We start from the raw sequence: 27,211 nt of genomic DNA on the forward strand, positions 1-27,211 counted from the left end.
ATGGGAGGGATTCATCTTATGTTGTCAGAGAAGCCCTTTCCTCTTTCAGCAAGGCACATTAGATTCCAAACAGCAAAAGAGCTAAACTCAACGTATTTGGCAAACGGTGTTTTGGGTACTGGTGAAGTTGAAGCTCATCCTTTCAGAATCTTCTTTTATTAATGTACCAGAGCAAACAAATTTGAGAAGGGTTTACTTACAAGCATTTGATACATTCCTACAAGATGTAGGGCTTGGTGTGGCTGATTTCTGCCATCTTTGTTTATTGTTATAGTGATTGTTTCTTCAGTTTCTCTTCTTCAGCAGTTTGATTGGCAGGATCCAGGTGATGCACATTCACTTTTGCAAATATCAGCAGGACACAGTAGCTCTGCATAAAGTCAGGAATCCTGTGTGACCTTTGTTCAATACCTGTTATGCCATGTGGACCCAGAGACAGCCTCTTCACTGAACAGATCAGAAACCAAGGCCTAGAGAGGCAAGGGCACAGGCCCAAAGTCACACAGCTGGTTAATGTGAGGCTTGACTTGGTAACCAGGTCTCTTGACTCCAAACTCCATTCTCTTTCCAACAGCTCTGTGGACTTTTGCAATTTCTCTAAATTAGCTGACTGTGTATCAAAATCTTGTCATTCATAGGGGTTTATGTTTGTCAAAACTCATTGCACTGTAAACTTAAAATCTGTACACTAAAAAAGAAAAGCAAAAATGAGAAAATCTGTACAGTATATTGTTGTAAATTTAACACATTTTTTTTTTTTTTGGCCGCGCTGTGTGGCAGGCGGAATCTTATTTCCCCAACCAGGGATCGAACCCGTGCCCCCTTCAGTGGAATCGCAGAGTCTTAACAACTGGACCACCAGGGAGGTCCCAAACACAATTTTTAAAAATGATAAAATGGTATGGCGGAGTCCTGTATCATGAGGGGATCAATGTCTAAGGTCAGCATTTATGGCAAAAAAAAAAAAAATGTATAATATTAAGGACTCAAGAAAAGCCTTTAGAAAGGTAGCACATAGGAGCCAGCATGGTCTCTCAGACATGGTTTCTTTGGGCATTTTAACAGCCGACTGTTTCTTCAGAGGGTCCAGATTAGATGCTGACTGGCATATAGGGGTCAGGTTGTGAGAAAAAGAATGTGTCTCTACAATAGGGTGATATTCAGTGTGGTGAGATGCATACGTGGGAACCAAGTCTGCAAAGGGAATGACAGCTTGTAGTATCTCACCTTAGACACACACACACACACACACACACACACAGGCGCTCGCATGCACGCACATGCAAACCTCCCCCCACCCACCCCAGCAGGTTCCTGAATCAGGTTAACCAAGGGCCTGAAGCCAGAGACAAAGATCTGAGGGTTCCTGGGACCCAGCATGTGAGTGAAGTAGGGGAATTTCAGGGCCTCTGCCAGGGAGGGCTGAGGGGAAGGGGTTGGAACCAGGCTGGAAAGTTGGAACAATGGAAAACACCTCATTTAAGAGGAGAGGGCAGGGATGGGAACCAGAGAAGGAGGAGGAGATTAAAGGCTTGGAGGAGATCAAAGAGAGAGACACTGGGAAGTTCGGTTTTTGAGAAGGAGAAAGCAAGTATCAAGGGCTGACCTGCTGCAACATCACAAAACTAGGAACTGTCCTTCGATAAGTAAATACCCTAAAATTTGGAGTGATGGGAGGCTCATCCAAAAGCAGAATATGTTTGATGAGATTAAATTTTATAAGCTTCCGAAAGGTTGTTAGTCATTTATACATATAAAGGAAGATTCCACATTTCTCAGTATCAAAAGGGTTTGCTCTTTTGAGGATTTTAAGCATTCCCCCTAGGATTGTGTTAAAACAATATATATGGGGCTTCCCTGGTGGCGCAGTGGTTGAGAGTCCACCTGCCGATGCATGGGACACGGGTTCGGGCCCCGGTCCAGGAAGATCCCACATGCCGCAGAGAGGCTGGGCCCGTGAGCCATGGCCGCTGAGCCTGCGCGTCTGGAACCTGTGCTCCGCAACAGGAGAGGCCACAGCAGTGAGAGGCCTGCGTACCACAAAAAAAGAAAAACAAAAAAAAACCAGTATGTATGTTCACCTCATACCCATTATGATGGCTACTATCAAAAAAGAAAAAGAGGATGGTCACCTTATCTTTGATAAAGGAGGCAGGAATGTACAGTGGAGAAAGGACAGCCTCTTCAATAAGTGGTGCTGGGAAAACTGGACAGGTTGATGTAAAAGTATCTGATTAGATCACTCCCTAACACCATACACAAAAATAAGCTCAAAATGGATTAAAGACCTAAATGTAAGGCCAGAAACTATCAAACTCTTAGAGGAAAACATAGGCAGAACACTCTATGACATAAATCACAGCAAGATCCTTTTTGACCCACCTCCTAGAGAAATGGAAAGAAAAACAAAAATAAACAAATGGGACCTAATGAAACTTCAAAGCTTTTGCACAGCAAAGGAAACCATAAACAAGACCAAAAGACAACCCTCAGAATGGGAGAAAATATTTTCAAATGAAGCAACTGACAAAGGATTAATCTCCAGAATTTACAAGCAGCTCATGCAGCTCAATAACAAAAAAACAAACAACCCAATCCAAAAATGAGGAGAAGACCTAAATAGACATTTCTCCAAAGAAGATATACAGACTGCCGGCAAACACATGAAAGAATGCTCAACATCATTAATCATTAGAGAAATGCAAATCAAAACTACAATGAGAAATCATCTCACACCAGTCAGAATGGCCATCATCAAAAAATCTAGAAACAATAAATGCTGGAGAGGGTGTGGAGAAAAGGGAACACTCTTGCACTGCTGGTGGGAATGTGAATTGGTTCAGCCACTATGGAGAACAGTATGGAGGTTGCTTAAAAAACTACAAATAGAACTACCATATGACCCAGCAATCCCACTACTGGGCATATACCCTGAGAAAACCAAAATTCAAAAAGAGTCATGTACCAAAATGTTCACTGCAGCTCTATTTACAATAGCCTGGAGATGGAAACAAAAACCTAATTGTCCATCATTGGATGAATGGATAAAGAAGATGTGGCACATATATACAATGGAATATTACTCAGCCATAAAAAGAAAAGGAAATTGAGCTATTTGTAATGAGGTGGATGGACCTAGAGTCTGTCATACAGAGTGAAGTAAGTCAGAAAGAGAAAGACAAATACCGTATGGTAACACGTATATATGGAATTTAAGAAAAGAAAAAAAAAAGGTCATGAAGAACCTTGGGGTAAGACAGGAATAAAGACACAGACCTACTAGAGAATGGACTTCAGGACACGGGAGGGGGAAGGGTAAGCTGTGACAAAGTGAGAGAGAGGCATGGACATATATACACTACCAAACGTAAGGTAGATTGCTAGTGGGAAGCAGCCGCATAGCACAGGGAGATCAGCTCGGTGCTTTGTGACCACCTAGTGGGGTGGGATAGGGAGGGTGGGAGGGAGGGAGACGCAAGAGGGAAGAGATATGGGAACATATGTATATGTATAACTGATTCACTTTGTTATAAAGCAGAAACTAACACACCATTGTAAAGCAATTATACTCCAATAAAGATGTTAAAAAAAAAAATGTGGAAAAAGAAAAGAAAAAGAGGGCTTCCCTGGTGGCGCAGTGTTTGAGAGTCCGCCTGCCGATGCAGGGGACACGGGTTCGTGCCCCGGTCCGGGAGGATTCCACATGCCGCAGAGCGGCTGGGCCCGTGAGCCATGGCCACTGAGCCTGCGTGTCCGGAGCTTGTGCTCCACAACGGGAGGGGCCACAACAGTGAGAGAGGCCCATGTACCGCAAAAAAAGAAAAAATGAAAAAGAAAGTAAGTGTTGGAGAGGATGTGGAGAAATAGGAACCCTTGTACACTGCTGATGAGAATGTAAAATGATGCAACCACTATGGAAAACAGTATGTAGCTGCCTCAAAAAATTAAAAATAGAACTACTATATGGGGACTTCCCTGGTGGCACAGTGGTTAAGACTCTGCACTCCCAATGCAGGGGGCCCATGTTCGATAGTCAGGGAACTAGATCCCACATGCACGCCACAACTAAGAGTTCGCATGCCATACTAAGGAGCCTGAGCGCTGCAACTAATGAGCCCACGTGCTGCAACTAAGGAGCCAGCGAGCCTCAACTAAGGAACCTACGAGCCACAACTAAGGAGCCCGCCTGCCGCAACTAAGACCCAATGCAATCAAATAAATAAATAAATATTAAAAAAAAAAAAAAGAACTGCTATATGATCCAGCAATCCCACTTTTGGGTATATATCCAAAGGAATGGAAAGCAGGGTCTTGTAGAGCTATTTGCATACCCACATTCATAGCAGCATTACTCATAATAGCCAAAAGGTAGAAACAGCAATAAAGTCCATCAGTGGAGGAATGGATAAACAAATGTGGTCCATACATGCAATGGAATACTACCCAGCCTTAAAATGGAAGGAAACTCTGCCACATGCTACAACATGGATGAAGCATGAGGACATTATGCTAAGTGAAATAAGCCAATCACAAAGCAACAGATACTGTATGATTCCACTTATATGGGGCATCTAAAATAGTCAAACTCAGAGAAACAGAAAGTAGAATGGTGGTTGCCAGGGGCTGGGGGAAGGGGGAAAGGAGAATTGTTTAGTGGGTACAGAGTTTCAGATTTGCAAGATGAAAAGCTCTGGAGATCTATTTTACAACAATGTGAATATACTTAACACTATTGAGCTGTACACTTTAAAATGGAAAATGTTATGTTAGGTGGCTTTTATTACAATAAGAAAAACACCAGACAAACAAAAACCCAGTACATTTGCCTGTAGACCTCCCTTTACTCATTGAAAAACAGCTGGCTATAAAACAGCTTGTTCAGTGTGATACTGTTTGTGTCAAATGTCCTTTTTTGTTTTAATACATGTAGGTCATCATCATGAGGATATACACCAAAAGATAAACAGTGGTTATTTCTGAGTACTGATTTTGTTCTTTTGGCCAATCTGTATTTTCTAACTTTTTTAAACAGAGCATTCTGTTACTTATTAAAACAACAAAAAAAACTTCACCCCATTCCAGCCCCTGTCTTGATGTCCACAAAGTTTACAGAAGTTGAATTAGCACTTTTTAAAATTAATTAATTATTTTTTTGGCTGCGTTGGGTCTTTGTTGATGCGCGCAGGCTTTCTCTTGTTGCGGCGAGCCGGGGCTACTCTTCGTTGTGGTGGCTTCTCTTGTTGTGGAACATGGGCTCTAGGCACGCAGGCTTCATTAGTTGTGGCACGTGGGCTCAGTAGTTGTGGCTCACGGGCTCTAGAGCGCAGGCTCAGTAGGTGTGGTGCACGGGTTTAGTTGCTCCGCAGTATGTGGGATCTTCCCGGACCAGGGCTCGAACCCGTGTCCCCAGCCTTGGCAGGCGGATTCTCAACCACTGCACCACCAGAGAAGTCCCTGAATTCGTATTTTTGAGTTTTATTTCATATATAATTAGAAATCACTGCTAATAATTATCTTTTTTTTTTTTTTTTGCGGTACGCGGGCCTCTCACCACTGTGGTCTCTCCCACCGCAGAGCACAGGCTCCGAACGCACAGGCCCAGCGGCCACGGCTCACGGGCGCAGCCACTCCGTGGCACGTGGGATCCTCCCGGACCGGGGCACGAACCCACGTCCCCCGCATCGGCAGGTGGACTCCCAACCACTGCGCCACCAGGGAAGCCCTAATAATTATTTTTAAGATAATAATATTAATAGTAATATTTTCTATGTAGGGCAAGCTTAATCTGTGCCAGACACTTGTGCTTTTCATGAGTTATGTCACACAATAACCCTTTGAAGAAGGTACTATTATTAAACCCATTCTGCAGATGAGAAAACAGAGGTTAAGTGGCTGGTGCAAATTCATTTATAAATGTCAGAGATATGTTCAATCTCACAGCAGTCTGATTCCAAAGCCTGTGTTATTGACAGCCTGACTATTCCGCTAGACCCACATGATGTGCTTATCTGTCATCCAGCTTATGAGTGCCTTGTCAGCCACAAACATATAATTTATGTGTCACTTAGACTGTTCAAACAATACCTTTCACTCTCCCACAGGTTATAGGATATTTGTTTCAAAGATAACACAAAGATCAACCTCCCTCCAGAAATCCCAAGCCATGTAACATTCCAGGTGAGTCCCGACAGAGCTAATGAGCCAATCTTGGGGACTCGGAGCAGTCTGGGACCCTGGTACTGTACCCAGGACTTTCCCCTTCTTCACCTATATACTAACTCCACTGCCCGCTACACCAATCAGGATACACACTCACTTCCTGGGACCAACTTCAACGGGAGGGGAGGGGAATGTGCGACAGGAAAGGCTGTCAAATGTGGCAACTGGCATAATACGATTTATCTCAAAAGAACATTTACAATTATGTAATTAGCGCTTTGTATCCAGATATTTTCATCTCTAAGGATCTCTGGAAGTCTTACAGATAACTTAAATATATATCACATACATTGCTGGAGACGAAGTCTATAGTTTCAGAAGATAATTAAAACTCCTTCCCCTTTGGAATTAAGAGAATTGCCTATGGGAAGAATATTATGCCCACCAAACACGAATAGATCGAAACCCAGGAACTCTGAACACAGGGCTGGCAAGGATCTTGAAGAGGAATATGTCCAGGAAAGACAAATAAATTTCTAATAAACATAATACCAATTTCAAATTCCCTGCTCATGGCAGGAATTATTAATCAACCATAGCACCCTTCCCCACTAAGCCTGGCCTTGTCCTCAGAATCTTTCTTAACACAGCACTCAAGGCAGCCGCCACCACCTAATCAGAGTTGAACCTTATTTGCCACGCAGGAAATTAGTCCACTGTCATCCCTCCAATGTGACAGACCGGGAACTGAAGTTCAGAGAGGTAAATTAACTTGCTCAAAGTTATATAGCTGGTAATACAAAGCTGAAGTTTCCAAATGTTTGTTTTTTTTTCTTAATCTCTTCCCCTGCTCTTCGCTCTGTTCAAAATATACTTGGATTATATGCTTTGCACCAGATTTCTCTTTCTTGAATGAGCTGTTTAGGATGCCTCTTCCAAAGATTTGCTGAGTGACAATGGGCCTACTGCTTAACCCTTCCAGCGTCAAATGCTTTCAAATTGAAAATGGAGATGGTAATCTGGGTTCAGATCCCTGCCTTCTTACTGGCAAATTGGGATACTCTTTTGAGAAATGTGAGCTGCTGCTGAAATTTATATGACTATAGGGAAAGGATCAGACATTCTGACAGCAGCTTCTCTAGGTAAGGTACTGTGTTCTGCTGCAATGTGGTTTTGCCCTAGAAAGTGTAAAAATGAAGTAAGACACTGGCTGGCTATGGTGATCTGGCTATGTTATTTGGAAGACTACTTGGAAGGAGGTGGCATTTGAGTAAGATTTTGGAGATCAACAGGATTAAGTGTTTCTTTTGATTATAAAAGAGTACATGATATACAACCACTGGGAAAGACAGTATGTCAAGAGGAAAAAAATCACCCCTATTTCCTTTATAAACCATGTCAACATTTTGTTTTATTTTTCTCTTCTAATATCTTCTTTACTCCATGCATAGGTATTTATGTTTTTCCCTCCTTTCCTATGGTTGTTGTTAATCTATGCATACCACTTTATATTTTGACTTTTAAAAAGTTTTAATATACTGTGAGAGTGCTCCATAACCCAATAATTCTACTCCTAAGAATAACCAACAGAAGTACATACATACATATGTTCACCAAAAGGCACGTGCCAGTGGTACTTTTCGTAATAGGGCCAAACTGGAAACAACCTGAATATCTACCAATAAAATAGATAAATAAACTGTAGTATATTCACCAAATTGAAAACTACACAGTGATGAGAATAAACTATAGCTACACAAAGCAATGGGGATGGATCTCACAGATATAATTTTGAGCAAAAGAAGCCAGACACAAAAGAGAACACACGGTATGATCTATTGACATTAAGTGCAAAACCAGGCAAAACCCACCATGGTAGAAGAAGTCAGAAGAGTGCTTATCCTTGGGGGCATGGCTAGTGACTGGAGTGGAGCATGGGGGCAGGCATCTGACTGTAGTTTACAAAGCATAATCAACTGGTGGAAATGTATCAAGCTGTAGGTGTATGACGTGTACTTTTCTACATATATGCTGTAAGTCAATAAAACATTAATTAATTAAGTAGTTGCAGGAAAATACATTCATTAGGCAGACAGGGCCAAGAACATCACTTTGGGCAGAGGGAACTGTACAGACTCAAGAGTGGGAAATGGAAAACATTCCAGATGACTCACGACGTTGGTATTACAATAGTTTGCATAAACAAACTATCTCAAAACTTAGGGCTTGGGACTTCCCTGGTGGCGCAGTGGTTAAGAATCCACCTGCCAATGTGGGGGACACAGATTCGAGCCCTGGTCCGGGAAGATCCCACATACTGCGGAGCAACTAAGCCCGTGTGCCACAACTACTGAAGCCCACGCACCTAGAGCCTGTGCTCTGCAACAAGAGAAACCACCACAATGAGAGGCCCGCGCACTGCAATGAAGAGTAGCCCCCGCTCGCCGCAACTAGAAAAAGCCCACTTGCAGCAATGAAGACCCAACGCAGCCAAAAGTAGAATAAATAAATAAATGATTTATTTATTTATTAAAAAACAAAAAAACAGGGCTTAAAAACAACGCCATTCATTTGCACATAATTCTGAGAGTTGGCAGTTTGGGCTGGGTTCAGCTAGAGAGTGCTGCTAGGATCATCTGGGTCGCTCATGCAGTTATAGTCACGGAGACTGACTGGGGCCGGATAGTCCAAATGGCCTTGCTGTTCACCCTTTTTGCCTGCTCTAGGAAAATGAATCTGGGCCCTTTAAATATCCTTTTCTTGGCATGCTGCTTAATTTTGTCAGTAGAGGGAACTGGAGAGACATTAAAGTGAGAAAGGTTTTTTGCTTCCTGGTTTCAGCGTGCAGGCTCACCAGGCTCCTGCGCTGCATGTGCGTCTCCCATGCCCAGCTCCTCCAAAAGATGGCTTCTCCAGCGTCAGGCTCCTGCAGTTCACAGCAGCCAGAGGCTTCCTGGGGAGTTCTTGTCAAGTGATTTTTGTAGCGAAGTGTCTCTGGGGAGACATTTCTCTATGAATGGCTTTCTTGGTAACTGAGATGGCACATTTCCAGCAACTTTCAGAGGATGATTTCTACCAAGTCCACTGGCGTGACATGGTACCACAGTGACTTCTCTACCATTCAGTGGGCACAGCCATGTCCTCTCCAACGAGATCTGGAGCTCAGCCCTGGGGCAAAGGGGGAGGCTCTTCCTCAGGTGCTCTCTGTCAGCTCTAGGGATAGTTGCTGCTCCTTATACCTGCTATTCCTATATCCTTTAGAGTTCTCTTTACTTCTTAGTAGTGAGTCCCTTGTTTCTCCAAACCTCCTGTTATAACGAATAATTATTTATATTAAACTTTCCCTGTTCAAATACTGTGTAGTTTCTCTGTCCTGGTTGGACCCAGACAGATCCATGCCTCCTCACTCATCTATCTGGTGATTGGTGTTTGCTACTGGCTGTGCCTTGCTCCCCGTATGTCTCCAGCAGGATAGGCTCACTTTTTTTTTTTACATGGCAGCTGGACTCCAAAAGGGTTAATGCTGAAAATGCAAGGCCTCTTGAGGCCAAGGCTCAGACGTCCCATAATATCACTTCAACTGATATCTATTAGTCAAAGTGAGCCATACGGCAAACCCAGATTCAAAGGAGAAAAAATAAACTCTCTTTCTTGTGGCAAAGTCATACTACAAATGGGCATGGGTACAGGAATGGCAGGAACTGTTGCTCCCATCACTGCTATCAACTACCACAGACCCACTGCATCAGAAGCAGCAGAATACTTCCTGAAAGCAGATTCCTTGACTCTACTCTAGAGCTGCTAAATCCAAATGTCTGGGGCAGAATATGAGAATCTAAAATGTTAACACTCCTCCCCCTATCCCAGCCTAGGTGATTCATACTCATATTAAAACTTAAGAACCATTCATCTATACTCACACAATATTGATACTCACTTGTCACTTTGAAGATATCTTTCTATTGCCTTCTGGCTTTCATAACTTCTGTTGAGAACCTGTCAATATTATTGCTGCTGCCTTCAAAAATTTCCCCCTTATCTTTGGTTTTTAGAAGTTATAACATAGTAGGCCCTAGTTCAGTTTCTCTGTATTTGTTTTGCTTGGGGTTGAAAGTGATTCTTAAATCTGTGGCTTAATGTCTTTCACCGGCTTTGGAAAATCATCGACCATCAAATACTGCTTCTGGTATCATTTCATTTCTCTTCAAGTCTCTCCCCTCCACCTCTACCTCCCCATTCTCCTTCTCCTTTCTTCCTTCATCCTTTTCTTCCTTCTTCTTCTATTCCTTCTCTTCCTCTTCCTCCTCCTCTTTCTTCTTTTCCCTCTTTCCTTCTCTCTGCCTCCCTCCCAATGGGACTTCAATTATTTGTATTCAGACATTTTCACCAAGATCCATATGACTTGTATTACATGTGCTGTAGTTTAAATATTTTCTACTGACCTGTTTTTCAGTTCACTAATTTCATCTTTAGCTGTACTATATACTGTAATCTTACATACATCTTTTGAGTTCTTAATTTCAGTTATTGTATTTCAGGCTTAGAATTTCCATTTGATTCTCCTTGATAGATTCTAGTTCTCTGCTGAAATTCTCCATCTTCTCATATAATGTCTTAAGCATATTAATCACGTTTTATTTATTTATTTATTTTAACATTTATTTATTTGGCTGTGCCAGGTCTTAGTTGTGGCACACAGGATCTTCATTGCAGCAATGCAGGATCTTTTGTCGCAGCATGCAGGCTCTTCGTCGTGGCATGTGGGCTTCTCTCCAGTTGTGGTGCGCTGGCTCCAGAGCACGCAGGCTCAGTAGTTGCGGCACGTGGGCTCTCTAGTTGTGGTGCACGGGCTATAGAGCGCGCAGGCTCAGTAGTTGTGGCACAAAGTCTTAGTTGCCCTGCAGCATGTGGGATCTTATTTCCCCAACCACAGAACCCAAGTCCCTTGCATTGGAAGGCAGATTTTTAAACACTGGACCACCAGGGAATTCCCCTTAATCACATGTTTTAAAGTCCATGTCTTATAATGCCAATATCTGGATCTTCTGTGGGCCTATTTTGATTGTCTATTTTTTCCTCTTGGTTTTCAACCATTTGGTCTTGTCTACTGAGATGTCAGGTAAATTGTGATTGAATGCTAAATATTGCATATGAAAAAAATTATAGGAAAATTTGAGGCCCTTGATGGTATCATCTTCCTTCAGAGAGATTTGTACTTTTGCTTCTGGCAGGCATTTACACCTAAGTCATACAAAGGAGATTTAACTGATTAGATGTTAGTCTTCAGTTCTGTTGGGGCTGGTCAATTTCTAATTGACTTCTACTCCTAGGGAGTAGCCCTTTGGGGGTTACATTTGAAAACTTGGAGTGTTTATTAGGGACACTCCTGCTTGGTAGACCTTGAAATCCAATTTTTATACCCCAGCTTCATAACATCTCCAGAGGCTCTGCTCAGATTCTTAGCCATCTCTTGAGAAACAGCATACTGAAGGGCAAAGTGGCAGCTGGATATGGGGCTTACCTCTCTGCATTTCCCTTCCCTCTGGAATCTTTGCCCCTCAGGTCATTCTTGTTTTGGTAGTTCTCCAACGTCTTCAAATACACATACATAGACACATTTATTTTGTTCAGCTATTTTAACAATTTCCAGTGAGAGGGTGTATCTTCAATCAGCTACCATAATTATTAGAAATAAAAGACTCTTGTTCACCTAACATTTGTTATATTTTTCAGTGGGCTGGAACCATGCCTTATTCTTCTTTGCAGTGCCGAGTCCTCACTTGCTTTAAGTTCTTAAGAGACACTATTTGAATACATGGGTAACAGTTTGTAAGTTGCTTTCAATTTCATAATTTTACACTGTAGGCACCATGAGAATTACCTTTATATAATCCTAGATATTGGGCCCAGAGAAGACTTGCCCAAAGGTTCCCTGACTAAAGTCCATTAAGAAGTCACTGGCCTACCTGGGGCTTGACTCCAGATCCAGAAGAGGGCTTTTCCCCACTCTGCCATATTGCACTACAATATAATGGTCAAGAGCCTCATGGGCTTGGGTGTCAAGGAGACCTGGGTTTAAATCCCAGTTCTGTCATTTACCAACTGTGTGGTCTTGGAAAAGTTCCACGAACTTTTGGAGCTTTAGACTCTCATCTGGTAAAGTGGCAATGATAATAACAGGAAACACTCAAGATAGCACTGTTGAGAAGATGAAAGTGAGCCAATGTGTATAATAAGGTACTTGGCTGAATCACTGGATCTATAAATAGAGGTTATTTTTTAACGGAGGGTCGGCATGGTGAACAAGGTGCCTTATTTCCATGAGTTTCAGAGGTGGTGCGGCACCCAGTGATGTCTTACTACCTTTCCCTCCCTCGGGTGTGGGGACTCTACTGCAGGATCATGGTTTTCTTCATGCAAAACACCCACCCCAAGTCCTGCTGATAATCTCACACCCATGAAGGCAAGGGTCGGGGTAGTCTTTACTTCTTCGGGATCTTCAGGACTCTCTACTGCCTGCTTCCCTCCTGCGAAAGGCCTCCCCTTTCGCAGACTGGGCCTCCCCTTTCCTGGCAGACTCGGGTGGTTGGAGACTCAGCAGCCCTGATGTCAGGGAACTAGGATTGAAAGGCCCCAAATCTTTCTCTGCCACTAGTCCCCAAACATGTCCATATGGCAGAGCAGTTAAGAGCACAGAATCCCAAGAAAGACAGACTCAGACTCAAATCTAAGTTCCACCCCTCCCTAGTTGTGGGATCTTGGCTAAGTCCCTTTATTTTCCTGACTCAGTTTCCTCATCTGTATAATGGAGCTGATAATAATACCTACTTAAAGAACTCTTTGAAAGATTAAGTGAGGCACAATAAAAAGTACCTCTTATTTTTTTCTCCTGTTATCCCCCCCTACCGCACCCAGAATATACAAGTTAGAAGGAAACAGTACAGCTAGAACTAGAACCTGTGTCTTCAGACTCCCCCTCTCCCCACCTTCGCCCACACCACCCCTAAAAGTACTTGTGCCTTGGAGTGAAGACAGTGCTTCCTGACTTTTCCCATCACAGTACATGATAACATTTGGATACCCGCTGGGCTAACCTAATGAGCCTGTTTGAGGCCTGCAGGTGACTGTCCCAATGGAGTTGGGGGCTCTGGCTACCCTGGGCTCCACCTGGGACCTGAGAGTGCTATATCTCCACTTGTAACCTGTCTCTGGGGACTTTAGGTTAAGGTTGACAACCCATGGTAAGAGTCAGCATTGCACTGCCTAGAAGTGACACATTAAGCCACTGTTGGTAAATCAGTCCTGGGCCAGTTATTCAGTCTCCTGGTAGGAGTTCAGAGGCCAGAGCTGAGGAGATGGAGACTGGGAAGAAAATCAGACATCAGCTCCAGTCCAGGCTCTGCCTCAAACTCGTGTGGCCCTGGGCAAGTCATTGCCTGTTTCTGGGCTTAACCTTTCTGTTTGAAGCAGAAAGGAGTTAGACTAGAGGAAACATCCACAGGGTCCCTTCTAGCTCTGACATTCTAAGAATCAGGGATTCTATGAATTCCCCATTGCTCAGCTGTATTCTGCTCCTGGTGACCTGGTTTTTGCCTCTGGTTTGGATAAGCATAGCAAATGGTCGACTCTCCCTGACCGGGCAAGGTGCTCCCAACTCTCTGCACCGTTACTGGCTGGTCTCTGAAAATAACCCCTGTCTGGCCCAGACAGAGGACAGAGCCACACCTGTCCCCTGCCCTTATCAGCAGAACTCCTTGGAGTCCTCTGCATGTGCCACTCCCCTGCCCATCACGTCAGCCTCTGGTTTCCCGAATCCTCTAGTCTTCCCCAGCTCCCAGGGCTTGCACTATTGTCTGGGCTCAGGAAGAAGGCAGGGAAGCCTCCAGAAACACTGCAGCAGTTCCCCTGCAAGAGGAGGTGGGGATGCTAGAAAAGGGAGGGTGGGAGAGGCTGCAGGCAGATCCTGAGGAGTCTGGGTTGCCATGCTCTGGAGGCAGGACTTGGCCTTGTGTGCAGTGAGGAGACATCACAGGCCTTGAAGCAGAAGGACATGGTCAAAACTTATGGTCAGAATGTGTCTGGGCTCCATGGAAGGCAGACTGGAGCAGAAAGAGAGACTGGGGGCTGTTAGAGAAATGCAGGCCAGAGATCATGACACAGCAGCAGGGACAACAAAGAGGAGGAATTGAGGAGGTCAACTAGCAGATGAGGTGACTGGCCGATTGGCTGTTCAGCCACAAATCTGACTGCATCAGTGTGCTCGGTGACTGGGGTTATACTTTGTGGGAGAGAGGGTTTGTTGGTGTTGGGAAAAAGACCCCAAGGGAGAGTTGAGAAAAGGGTCTCAGGCTTAGAGACAAATGTATTAAAATCCTTTCAATAGTTCTCTGTGTTTCTTAAAACTTTCTCATTTTGCAAATACTGTATGATATCACTCATATGTGGAACCTAAAAAATACAACAAACTAGTGAATATAACAAAAAAGGACTTCCGTGGTGGCGCAGTGGTTAAGAATCCGCCTGCCAAGGCAGGGGAGGCGGGTTCGAGCCCGGGTCCAGGAAGATCCCACATGCTGCGGAGCAACTAAGCCTGTGCACCACAATTACTGACCCTGCGCTCTAGAGTCCTCGAGCCACAACTATGGAAGCCCGCATGCCTAGAGCCCTGCTCCGCGACAAGAGAAGCCACCGCAATGAGAAGCCGGTGCACCGCAGCAAAGAGTAGCCCCCACTCGCCGCAACTAGAGAAAGCCCGCGTGCAGCAACGAAGACCCAACGCAGCCAAAAATAAATAAATAAAATCTACGTTTAAAAAATAGAAAAAAAGAGAAGCAGATTCACAGACATAGAGAACAAACCAGTGGTTACCAGTGGTTACCAGTGGGGAGAGGGGAATGGGCAGGTAAGAGGTACAAACTTACCTCTTACAAAGAGGTATAAAATAAGCTACAAGGATATATTGTACAACACAGGGAATACAGCCAATATTTTATAGTAACTATAAATGGAGTATAATCTTTAAAAATTGTGAATCACTATATTGTACACCTGTAACATATAACAGCAACTATACTTCAGTAAAAAAACAAAAAAAAAACCCAAAACCTTTCCATTTCGTCCTCTCAATATCCACATATCATTGTCTCCAAGAAGCTCCAGGTTGTGTCAGATCTAGGGCCCCGAATCAAGGTCTCCTGACTCTTGGTCCCGCACCTGGCCCCAGCCGACTGCTTCCCTGGAACAGTTCACAGGCAGAGGTAGCAGAAGTTCACCCTGGCCCAGCTGCTTCCCACCACCTCCTTGGACTCCACAGCCCGACCCTGCCACCACACGCCATGTGCCTCCAGCACCCTTCACTGCTCTAGGCCTTGGCTTTACTTTCTGTCACAGGAAGAGGCAGGCAGGGCTCAGTGAAGGTTTTTGACATTCAGACAGGAACAAGTGAAACCTTTTTTACAAAGGGGTCTCATATGAACCACAAAAATGAACTCAAATAAAAAAACCTGCTCAGGCAAGGCAGAGGCGGTGGATTCAGAGGCTGTTTGTCTAGTTGGACAGTGGTCCTCCTTTTCTCCATATGTTGGCAGCCTCTGAGACACTCCCCAACCCGAATCCCCAGTGTTCCATGGCCCACAGTTTGCAAACCACTGGACTAGCAGACTCCCGATTGAACATCCTAGAGCAAGGGAGTTTCAGCCTGGGACCACAGACAGAATTCAGGGTGTCTCTGAGCTTGCATGGGAAAACTTCCATCTTTATTTTCACTAACCTCTAACTCAAGTTAAGTACTTTGTTCCATTTGAATGTAGACAATGACCACAGTAATTCTGATGGTTCCTGTGACTGTGAAGCCAAGAGAAATCACAGGTATTTTTCTATCACATTACAGTTGTCATAGATCTTTTATGCTCACTATTACTCTAAAATTACAATGGTTATTATATCTGCTGCCCAATATCATTTTAAGTGTATTAATGAAGTACATACTATATCATAAACAATTTTAAAACTATCTTGTTAACTATATTTTAGTATGATTGGTTTCCTCTGTAGTCCTATGTATTTTATTTTATGCATTTAAAAACACTCTGAGAAGGGGTCTGTAGGCTTCACCAGATTGCCAGAGGAATCCATGGCATCAATAAGGTTAAGAACCTGTGTCCTAGGACTTCTCTTCCAGAACAGAGGGGGCTGGGGAGCTCGTTCCCAAAAGAGGGCATGTAGGACTCAGGATCCCAGGAGGCGACATGCACTCTCTGAGCCTGAGGAAAATGAGACAGGAAACTGGGGCAGGAGCAAAGGGACTCTAAGAAGTGGAGCAGAAGCCAACAGGTCATCTGGCAGGGCTCAGTCTAGTGGGACAGAACTGAATTCCTTAGCTCCAACCCCAGCCACGCTTCTTGGGGGAGCTGGGACTCCTGGGTCCTCAGCTTGCTTCTGTCATTTTCCCTCCTATTCTCAGTTTCCTTCTCTGAATTAATATAGTGGATGCAATAGTGGCTTGCAGGTCAAGAAAGATCCTGCTTCTGGATCTGACTTTTCCTTGTCTTGCTGAGTATTCCGGGTAAGTCATCTCCCCTTCCCAGCCCAGTTTTCATATCTGTATAATTTCTGGCATAAGTACTGCTACAACCCCTTGTCATGCCCACAGTAGCTAGTGCTGACAGATCTCAGTATATGACCATTCCATGCTCATATGTAGCTTCAGAAGCCTTTTCAATGTTCTACTGATTGATAGGAATCAGCAAACGAAGTAAAAATATATTTGCTATTATTGGACTAGATGATCTACACATTTCCATCTCTACTATTCCATGGCTCTAAAGATCTGATCTCAGAAATATGAACAAGACACTAGATAGATGGGAAGACCTATAAAGCATGGCTATTTCTGAACCATGTGTGTGTATGTGTGTGTGTGTACGTGCGTGCATGTGTGTGTGTGTTTAACAGAGAAAAAGAGGACATTCTCAGCTGGGATGTAGATTTTCTCTCACGCACCCTATAGTGAAAATGGGGTCAGAAGAAGATACTCAGATTTTGAAATCTCAGTCTGGCTTTCTGGAACAGGTAAACAGAGGCACATGGAAGTCAGACTCTTTGATCAAAGTGTTAAGAATGGGCACCACACCAGGAGTGGTGCCACCAGGCCCTACGTCTTGCCAAATGTCCTGTCACCAGGGACATCACACATGTAGTGCAGTGGAATGATGGTGACAAAGAGCAAATAACACCAGTCACTCCTGGAGTAATGTACACAGACTCAGATCCTGCACAGCCAGGTCACCAAAATGTGGATGTGCTGGAGACTTAGGGCTTTTCCCCCAAGCAGCACAGAAAGCCACTTAGGATGTTATTTCAGAGTGTTACCTAGCCCAGGTTACAGCTACAGCCCAGATAGATGCCATTACTTATTTGAAGTCATAGCCAGTTCAAGTGCTAGGACCAGAACCCAGATATCCACAGGCCCGTGGGGCCAGGCTGGTACCATAAACGGGAAAGTGGATTGGATGGAAGAGTAGGGAGTGGTGAGGACTGTGGCAAACTAGAGGTCACATGCCCTGTTTAAAGGCAGCTGCTGATCATCAGTTCTAGTTGATTGCTGGCTATGAGAATGTGGACCCATAATGCCACGTCTTCCTTCTGATCTTTAAAGAGAAATCAGAACCTAGATTTTTATGTTAAATAGCTGCATTTTCAAAGGTTGGCATCTATATTTTTTAAATGTTACAACGAAACAAAACACTGTGTAAGCCAAACAAAATGCACCTGGGAACTTTAGTATTTGGCCTGATTTGCAACTACCAGTGGAATGGGTAAAAGACCAGGCTCTGGATGTAGACGTATAAAGAGCTGAATCACAGTTCTGCCACTTGTTAGCTGAGCAATCTTATTCAAGATTTGTAGCCTCGGGATTTCCCTGGTGGTCCAGTGGTTAAGAATTCGCCTTCCAATGCAGGGGATGCAGGTTCGATCCCTGGTAGAAGAACTAAGATCCCACATGCCGCGGGGCAACGAAGCCTGTGCACCACAACTACTGAGCACGCAGGCCACAACTAGGGAGCCTGCGTGCCACAACTACTGAGCCTGCATACCACATGTAGAGAGAAGCCAGTGCGCCGCAATTAAGACCCGATGCAGCCAAAACAAACAAACAAAAAGATTTGTAGCCTCTCTGAGCCTCAGTGTTCTCATCTGTAAAATGGGAATAATAAAAGGGGCTACTGTGAGGATTAAATGAGGTAATGAGTTTAAAACACCTAGCACAATCATTAGCTCATAAGAGGCACCCCATAAATGTAGCTCCTCCAAAGTGCCTCTAAACTTCATGGTGATTGGAGAAAACCTCAAAGCCCTCACTGCACTGCAGTCCCTCCACCTCATACTTGTTTTTCTGCAAGGTCTGAGTGTTCAGTGCCCATGGAACTCTAACTCAGACACCCAAGGCCCTCAAACATGCACACACACAGCCTGCACGCACCCTGGGGAGGGTTTTGAGATGCCATGGCTAGTTACCAAGGAAAGATGTTTAGAAGGCTTCCCTGGGGTACAGCTGCAACCTTCTTGTGTTGGATAGAAGCGACTCCTGCCCAGAGCAGGCGGCTGGCTAACATGACCTCTGGGGGCCTTCACACTCTTAGAATTTTTCAACTTGAATTTTGTTAGCTCGTGTGCACACACACGCACACTCTCACACACCTTCTGCCCAAAGCCTGGACAAGAGGGGCTCCCTTTCCCTTTCCTGGAAAGCTTCTATTCCAGCTCTCACTCCACCTCATCCTCCTGCAGCCTCGCTGGGAGGGGAGACACTGTCACGACCCCTGAACTTCATTTCCTGTGATTGATGTGCTCATCAGGGAGCTGCAGGAGAGGGGATAACAGGGTGAGGAGGCTCAAATGACCAAACAGAAGGGGCTAGGACCTTGGCTGGGCCCCCAAAGCAAGGAGCAGCAATAGCCCCATGCACTCGGGGGAATTTACTGGTTCCAAGCACTTGCTTCTCCAGCATCTCCCTGGAGCCTCCTTCTGCCCCAGAAGGTGACAAGGGTGTAAGGGGCCCCAGATGGGGAAACTGACCGCAGTGTCTTGCCCTGAATCAGTTTATCTGGCCCACTTGAATCTCCAAGGATCAGGAGCCCTCTGGATCTGGGCATCTCTAGTGGAACATATATGTGGGTGCTGAGTCCCTATCCTAAGTTAAACCCCAACTTATCAACAACGATGTCAGCCAGGACTTGTGACATTCCCCCCATGCCATTTTAGAGTTTAGAAGAGACTGAAGCATAGAAAAGCACAGTGACTTACACCCAAGGTCACCAGTAAGTCTCCCAGCCTGCATTTGAACCCAACATTGCCTAACTCCGAAGTGCACGTTCTAACCACATATCATACTGCCTCATGTGCTAGGACCACATTCCAGGCCTCGGTTTCAGTTCCAGAAGTCATTAGAAAATACCATTACTCAATGAGCTGTGCCGCACTGCGTTTTGTTTATGAGTCTATGTTTCAAAAAATCCCAATAAATGGTACTTTTAAAAAGGAAAAGAAACAACAAGCAGTCACCATTCCCTCATCACTGAAATAATTATCATGGAGGTCACATTTTACAAAACATCCATTACTCTATTGCATCCATTCTAAAATGCATGTTTGTGGTTCCTTTAATCTCTGAATTTTGGATGCATTTTAAAGACTGAAATTTAAGCTTCCATGAAATACACAATATTATTTGGCTCTAAGAATAATCCTGGTAGGTGAACATTGCCAAGATTATAATCCCCATTTTACAGCTGGGAAAACTGAGGTTCAAAGAGGTTAGGAGACTAGCCTGAGGCCACAGAGCTAGTCAATGCAGATTAGCCCTCTTTCCTGATTCCCCCGCACAAGCTGTGTCCACCGTACACTCCTGGCTTTCAGGCCCTGCGCTCACAGTAACTTGTTCCCATCACCTCCCCCACCTCCCCACCCCCACCCCGGGCTACCCACCAGCAGAGGCCTGAGGGAGACGTCAGTTCCCCAACCCAGGGTTCCCCAGCCTCACTCAGAGATGGGGAATGAACCCAGTGTGCAGACACCTGGGAACAGTCCAACCCCACACAGGAAGTTTTCAGGCCAAAGGATCCCACTTTCAAGAATGCATCCCATGTGGCAGGCAGCATTGTAGAGATCAAAGCTGGGCTTGGGGCGTGAAGTCAGTATTTCTGCCTGGTACCCTCACACACCATGCAAGCTAGATCTAGGGGCTTCTCACCTAGGGTCCCCGTTCTCTGGAACTACTTGCCATGCCCTATTTCTCCTATTTCAAGAGGCCAAATGAAAATCAAATATTGCTTCTAGACAAGATCTCACAGACTAAAACACCACATCTCTTTGCTATGGTTAAACTTACAGCAGCTCAGTGGTAATGCCAGGGTTTGCTCCTGCTGACCAGAAAACACTGATTGATTGTGATAGGGCCCCAATTAACATACAAGGGGAAAAACCAATTAACGACTTATGTAACAGGTACTGCTTGGCAGACAAAAATCTTCCAAAACAAAGAGTGTGACAGGCGAAAGTAATACAAGGGGCAAGCTGACGTGGAAGTGTGAGCTCCTCATTTTCCCAGATGGGACATGTGAGGTTGGGAGAGCTGGAGTGACTTGCTCAAGGTCACAGAGCAGGGCTGGAACTGGCCCCCAAGGTTTCTGCCCCTCAGGAGAGGCATCTTCCCACCCCACCCTTCTGGGATGAGGTTCGAGAAGGCCAGAGCAGCAGGACTCACCAGGGTTGCTGAAGGGGATCAGGACAGGGAAATGGCTTCTCCCTGGCACCTGTGGGCTCCTTCCTGGCCGGCGGCTGCCAAGGCCACGCTGTCTTTCCTCCCCAGGTGTCTGCCGAGGCAGCTAGGCGTGGGAGGCTCCTGGAAAGCCTGCTCTGGGCAAGGCAGGGGAGGCCTCCCTGAAGAAAGCACCCTCCAGGACGTGGAGTGACCAGGCCTGGGGTCACAGTGTGGCCATAGAGGGCTTCGCTACATCTAGCTTGCACAGCTGCCTCCTGGCATCTGCCTGGGAGCTCTCCAGATCGCAGGGCTGGTTTTCCTGCCAACTGCTGGGTGCCTTTAAGAGAAGGGCAGCAGTTCATTGGCTGAGCAAGGCTCCCCCTACCTCTTTACCTGAGCAGGTGAGAGCTGCTAGGCTAGGGGCAGACCAGGGAGTAAACAGACTGTGGCAACCAGCTGGCTCGCCCCTCCTCCACAGCCCTGGTCCTGGGCTTCCTTCCCCTCCCCAGCCCCCAACTCCGGGAATTAAATGGGAGTAAAGAAAGGGCAAAACATTCTGCAAAATGCTTAGTATTGTTCAGTTTAGGAAGCTTCATTATTTCACAGTCACCCTAGACCAGAGTTGACAGTAAGCCTTCTCTTTCAGATGGAAAAATCGTGCTGGGAGAGGTAAAGGGCTTGTTGAGTTCGCCTGGCTATTCAAAGGAAGGTTGATGGAGTAGGATGGTGTGAGGACCCAAACCTGAATCCCCTGCTTTTGACGTCCCATACAGTGCTCTAGACCACACCACTGCCTTCTCTGTGAAACCTTTGGCAAGTCACTCACTGCCTCAGTTTCCACTTTGGCAAGTCACTCACTGCCTCAGTTTCCTCAGGCAAAGTCATGCTTGTGTGTAAGTTCACACTCACTGTATTGTATATTGTATTACACTCACACTTAGAGCTAAAAAGGACTTTGGAGATTCTCTAAGCCAACTATTCATTTACCAGGAATTCACTGATTCAATAGGCATCACTATTCAGCAACTATTTTGCGCCTGCCTGGCCTGTTTTAGGGCCTAGGGGTACATCAGTGAACAAGAAAGTCAAGTATCCTACTCCTATTGAGCTTGCATTCTAGAAAGAGGGGAGCTAGACCTAAACAAGTAAACAGATCAGATAGGTAACAGTCCCCTGAAGAAAGGAAACAGGCGATACGATCAAGTAATGGCTGTTGCTATTGTACATTATGTGGTCAGAGAGGCTCTCTCTGAGGAGGTGATACTGAAGGTGAGACTTGAGTAATGACAAGGAACCAGTCATTGGAAGAGCTGGATAGAGAGTGTTCCAGACACAGGGAACTACAAGTGCAAAGGCCCTGAGCAGGTGTGTTTGGAGAACAGAAAGAAAACTGCTGTGGCGAGAGTAAAGTCCAATCCCTGCCCCCCTTTTTTAATAGATAAGGAAATGATTCAGAGGGATGACTTGATTGCCCCAAAGCCCCTCCTGCAAATATCTCCTTCCTCTCTTTATCCTCATGTATGAGGGAGGGAAACTGAAGCCTGGAGCTTACCAGCATACGTGGGTTACCAACCCAACAATCATCTCACCAGCCTACATTGCTATAACCTCCTGTTTCTCCATTCTCTAGACACTTAAAAGGATAAAAACTATGATTTTAAGAGTTGATCACACTGAAGAACAAAATCCTGACCAACAGAATACAGTATTAAAAATTCCAGCAGTGGGCTTCCCTGGTGGCGCAGTGGTTGAGAGTCCACCTGCCGATGCAGGGGACACGGGTTCGTGCCCCGGTCCGGGAGGATCCCACATGCCGCAGAGCGGCTGGACCCGTGAACCATGGCCGCTGAGCCTGTGCGTCCGGAGCCTCTGCTCCGCAACGGGAGAGGCCACAACAGTGAGAGGCCCGCGTACCGCAAAAAAAAAAAAAAAAAATTCCAGCAGTAATGCAAACTGCCACACAGTTATATGGGGTCAGCACAGACCCTTCCTGCTGAGGTCCTCTCCTGTTTCATTTTCAGAATTTTTCACTCTGGTGTTTATAAAGGGCTGCCGGTTTTCAGTCATTGTATTGTTAGCAGCAGCATTGGAATTGTTATTCTGGGACTGTCGGCTAGGTAATGTGGGATGAAGCAAATGAGTTCTGATGCTGCTGGTGTTGAGAACCAGGACTTGGTTCCAGAGAAAGGAGATATATATGAAGGATGAAAGGGGTTCAGTGAAAATCTTATAATTCTGGGTTTAAAATGGAAGTTTCAGTGTGAATTTTTGATGCAGCTGACCTGAAAACAGACACATATTCCCTAGCTCTGCCTACTGTTTTCAGGTCTAGAAACAATGAGCAACACTTTAGAAAGCAACTCCATTGTCCAGACTGTAGTCTCTAAATACTATTTCACACTAAAAGGAACCAGGCTCCTCAATAAACAAACAAACAAACAAATAAATAGCTGATACCAGCTTTAGGGCAGAAAATGCACAATATGTACTTAGACTATCTTTTAATGCCAAAAATCAAGGAAGCTAGTTATGGCAAAGAGACTCAGCGGGCAACCGAAGAGTCTCGGTTGGCCAAAGTCAGGACAATTTGAGCATCAGTAAAGAAAATAACTGCAATTAGTTGAAAAACATCAAATATATTTTAATCCACGAGTCTACAATAATATATTAAAAATAAACAAAAAACTTCAGTGATCATCTTCAGAAGATATTAAGAAATCAATTCATTATTTTGAAAACTAGTAAATAAAGGGAAACAATTAAGCACTTGTTCTGTCTTTCCTGTAAGAACTGTGCCTCAGGCAACCAAATAGTAAAGGAGAGGAAGCTGCTCTTTACATAAGCATTCCAACAAATAAAATGAAAAAGGAATGAAGAAGGATTGACTTGGGACATCATCACTTGTTATGAATTAGCTGATCTAACTGAAAATATTACAAAAACAGAAACAATTTGACATAATGGGCCTTTTGATGGAATCAATACCACCTTCTAGGAAGAAATCATGCCTCCAAAATCAAGCAGGAGTCTGACCAAGACTTTAGACGCAGGGGTTGACAAACTTTCTCTCTAAAGGGCCAGGTAACAAATATTTTAAACTTTACAGGTTATATAGCTCTAATCTCTGTTGCAACTATTCAGCTCTGCTGTTGAATAGTACAGATACCAGGCACAGACAATAACTAAACAAATGTGCATGGCTGTGTTCCAACAAAACTCTGTTTACAAAAAAGAGTAGGGGCTAGATATGACCCATGGGCTATAGCTTGTTAACCCCTGTTCTTGACCTGACTACCAACTTACAGGAAATACAGGGACTGCGGAACACATGAAATGACACCCCCAGGATGCGTTTAGCAAAAGCTAAACTAGGAAGAAGTCTAACAGGAAAATCAATCTGATTTCTTTAACAAATAAATGTCAAGATACTAAAAAAGAGAGACAGAGATTTAACATATACATTAAAAGAAACTTAGCAAATATTAACCAAACACAATGTACGGACCTTGGGACTTCCCTGGTGGTACAGTGGTTAAGACTCTGCACTTCCACCACAGGGGGCGCGGGTTCGATCCCTGGTCGGGAAACTAAGATCCCACATGCCACACAGTGTGGCCAAAAAATAAAAAAATAATAATAAAAATGTATGGACCTTGTTTGAATCCCAATTCAAACAAATATTTTTAAAAAAGTGTAATTGGAGAAATGTGAACATTGACTCAAATATTTGATAATATTAAGGAACTGTTGACATTTGGTGCTGTTTGATGATGTACTGTGGTTGTGTTTAAAAAGGGGAGGTCTTATCTTTTAGAGATGTTGCTGAAATATTTACAGATGAAATGGTATGACATTTGGGATTCAGTTAAAAATAATGGGTGGTAGAATAGAAAGGGAACAAAATTGATAAGGAGTTATTAATTGTTGAAGGTGAATAATAGGTACAGTAGAAGTTCATTATACTATTCTTTCTACTATTGTGTAAATACTTGAAATTTTCCACTATGAAAAGTTAAAATATATTTATGCCACTTCACACTCAGCCAACTGACAAAATTTTTAAAATCTGACAAACTTCAGTTTTGGAAGGATATGGGGAAAGGGTAGCTCTTACACATGGTGGGAATGGAGATTCCTACAACAACTTTTGAGAGGGATTTGTGTACACCCCATGACCCAAGAACTCCACATCTGGATATACACTAAGTGATACTTTAGTCCATTAAGAGACATGCAGGATAGTAAAAAGAGAGAGACATACAGGAACATTTTTTTTTTTTAAGAAGAAAAATTTTAGTTCAGACAGATTCAGTGGGATGTGTGCTACAGCAAAGGCTGGTTGTAGCAGTTTCCTTTCAAACCTGCACTGATGTATAAATTAGACATTATTTGGGAATGATTAGTTTCTGGTAAAATGTAGATTCAATCCAACATTATGCCAACATTATGACATTTTTACATTTATTGTAGACCCTATTTTAGAGGTTAACTTTTCATCACTAAAAAATGAGAATAACCTTACAGCTACTCCTAAGGTAATAAGCTGTGAAATTAATTCCTCACTATTGCTTTGAAAATATACCCCTAGGTGAAGAGAAATTCCGACTTCATCCAAATCTGTTATTTAATTCTTCAGTCATCACCTACTGTTGGCTTGACTGTCACTCCTCTTCTTATTTGACCCCAACCAATTAAACACCAGTGTTTCTCAACTCTTCGGCTAAAGGCAATTTTTTCTCCTACTTCTGTGCACACAGGATTAGTCAAAACGATTTTGCCCAAATCAGCCGTGACCGCGCTAACTCTTCCTCCTGTCGACAGGGATCCTAGGTTCACCATAAGCACTTCATTCTTAGGCAGCTTTTGCACTTTTGCTGCATTCTTGTCTCCTTCAGTGCGTGCACCTAGAAGCCGTCTGAGCCGGAAATAGGAAATTTCCAATTCTGTGAAGATCTCAGGTAAAGCTCCAACTGCACCAAGTACCTGCCCCACCATTCTGTCAGCCCGGCGCAAAGTGGGGCCAGTTTCTGTTCCCACTCCAATAAGACCTCCTGTAGCAGCAAACTGAAGATCCTTATGCTCTGCGAAAAGCGATACAATTTTGGAACAGATGGGTTTACACATGAGCTTTCCTTCACTATCTTTGGAAACAACACCAGGTCTGACTTCTATCTCCTGGCCCACCTTTAATACTCCTTTTAGAATACTACCACCAGCTACACCGCCCCTTAAGGTCATCAACTTCACAGCCAGGTTTGTTGACATCAAAGGATCTAACAACAATAAGTCGGGGTTCTGAAGTAAAGTCTCTTGGGGGTACTGGAATTTTCTTTACTAGGTACTCGCAGACAACTTCAATATCGTATTTTAGCTGAGCAGAAATTGGAGTAATAGGAGCTCCTTCTGCTACTGTACCTTGTACAAATGCAAGGATCTGTTCATACTGTTCTTTCAGCCTGGCTTTCTTTTACCAAATCAATTTTATTTTGTATAATCAAAATATGCTTCAGTTTCATGATTTCTATAGCAGCCAGGTATTCGAAAGTCTGAGGCTGAGGACAAGACTCGTTCCCAGCTATCAACAGGAGAGCTGCATCCATCACTGTGGCACCGTTCAGCATAATAGCCATCAAAATATCGTGGCCAGGACAGTCAACAAAGGAAACATGTCTGACTAATTTGAAGTTCCCTTTGGTCCCTGGAATATCTGTAGGAAACTCATCAGGTGTACTACTTCCACAGGATCTATAACATTCTGGCCGAGGACAACTTGGGTCGTCAAGTTTATATAGCTTAGCATTAGCATAGCCAAGTTTGATTGTAATGTTTCTTTCTAGTTCATTTTTGAACCTGACAGTGTGAACTCCAGAAACAGCTTTTACAACCGTAGATTGCCCATGAGCTACATGACCAATTGTACCTATATTGATTGTGGCCTGTCTGCTGATAACTTCATGTGAAAGTGGCGTCAACTTGGTAACATCCAAAGTGTTGAGATCTTGCCGAGAAAGGTGCGGCTGCCCTAGAGTCACACCAGCCTCGCACCCCGCCATCTTGCCTGGAGAGGAAGGAAGGAGTCTGGGTGGCTGCCTGACCATTTGCAAGCCCCCTTGTGCAGGGCGGGGCAGTGGAGGCGGGAGGGCCAACTAGGGCCCAGGCCTGGGAGAAGAGGATGGCCGGTGCAGCGGAGGCCTCACTGCTTGGACTTTTCTCCCCATGGATTTGTACAGTGCCTGCCGGCAGAATGACCGTGTGGCAGGCTGACCACGTGACAGGGTTCCACTCTGCAAC

The 27,211-nt window shown here is 44.4% G+C and overlaps 1 protein-coding gene and 1 long non-coding RNA gene across 2 annotated transcripts in view; both read right to left on the reverse strand.

Moving 5' to 3' along the window:
- Window positions 1–511: 511 nt before the first annotated feature.
- The window catches only part of LOC309959260, a 30,185-nt gene continuing 3,485 nt past the window's right edge, over window positions 512–27,211 (reverse strand). Inside the window, exon 3 of the long non-coding RNA XR_014326068.1 lies at window positions 512–688. This is a non-coding gene — a long non-coding RNA (uncharacterized lncRNA). The remainder of the gene's footprint in view (window positions 689–27,211) is intronic.
- LOC309959259 (eukaryotic translation initiation factor 2 subunit 3-like) lies at window positions 25,085–26,988 on the reverse strand. Its single transcript, XM_082835461.1, is given in 3 exon segments — window positions 25,085–26,146; window positions 26,148–26,372; window positions 26,374–26,988. Coding segments are annotated over 3 exon segments (1,419 nt in total). The 5' UTR covers window positions 26,974–26,988; the 3' UTR covers window positions 25,085–25,552.

Source organism: Leucopleurus acutus (genome assembly GCF_964270905.1).
Source record: "Leucopleurus acutus genome assembly, chromosome: 3".
NCBI lineage: Eukaryota > Metazoa > Chordata > Mammalia > Artiodactyla > Delphinidae > Leucopleurus > Leucopleurus acutus.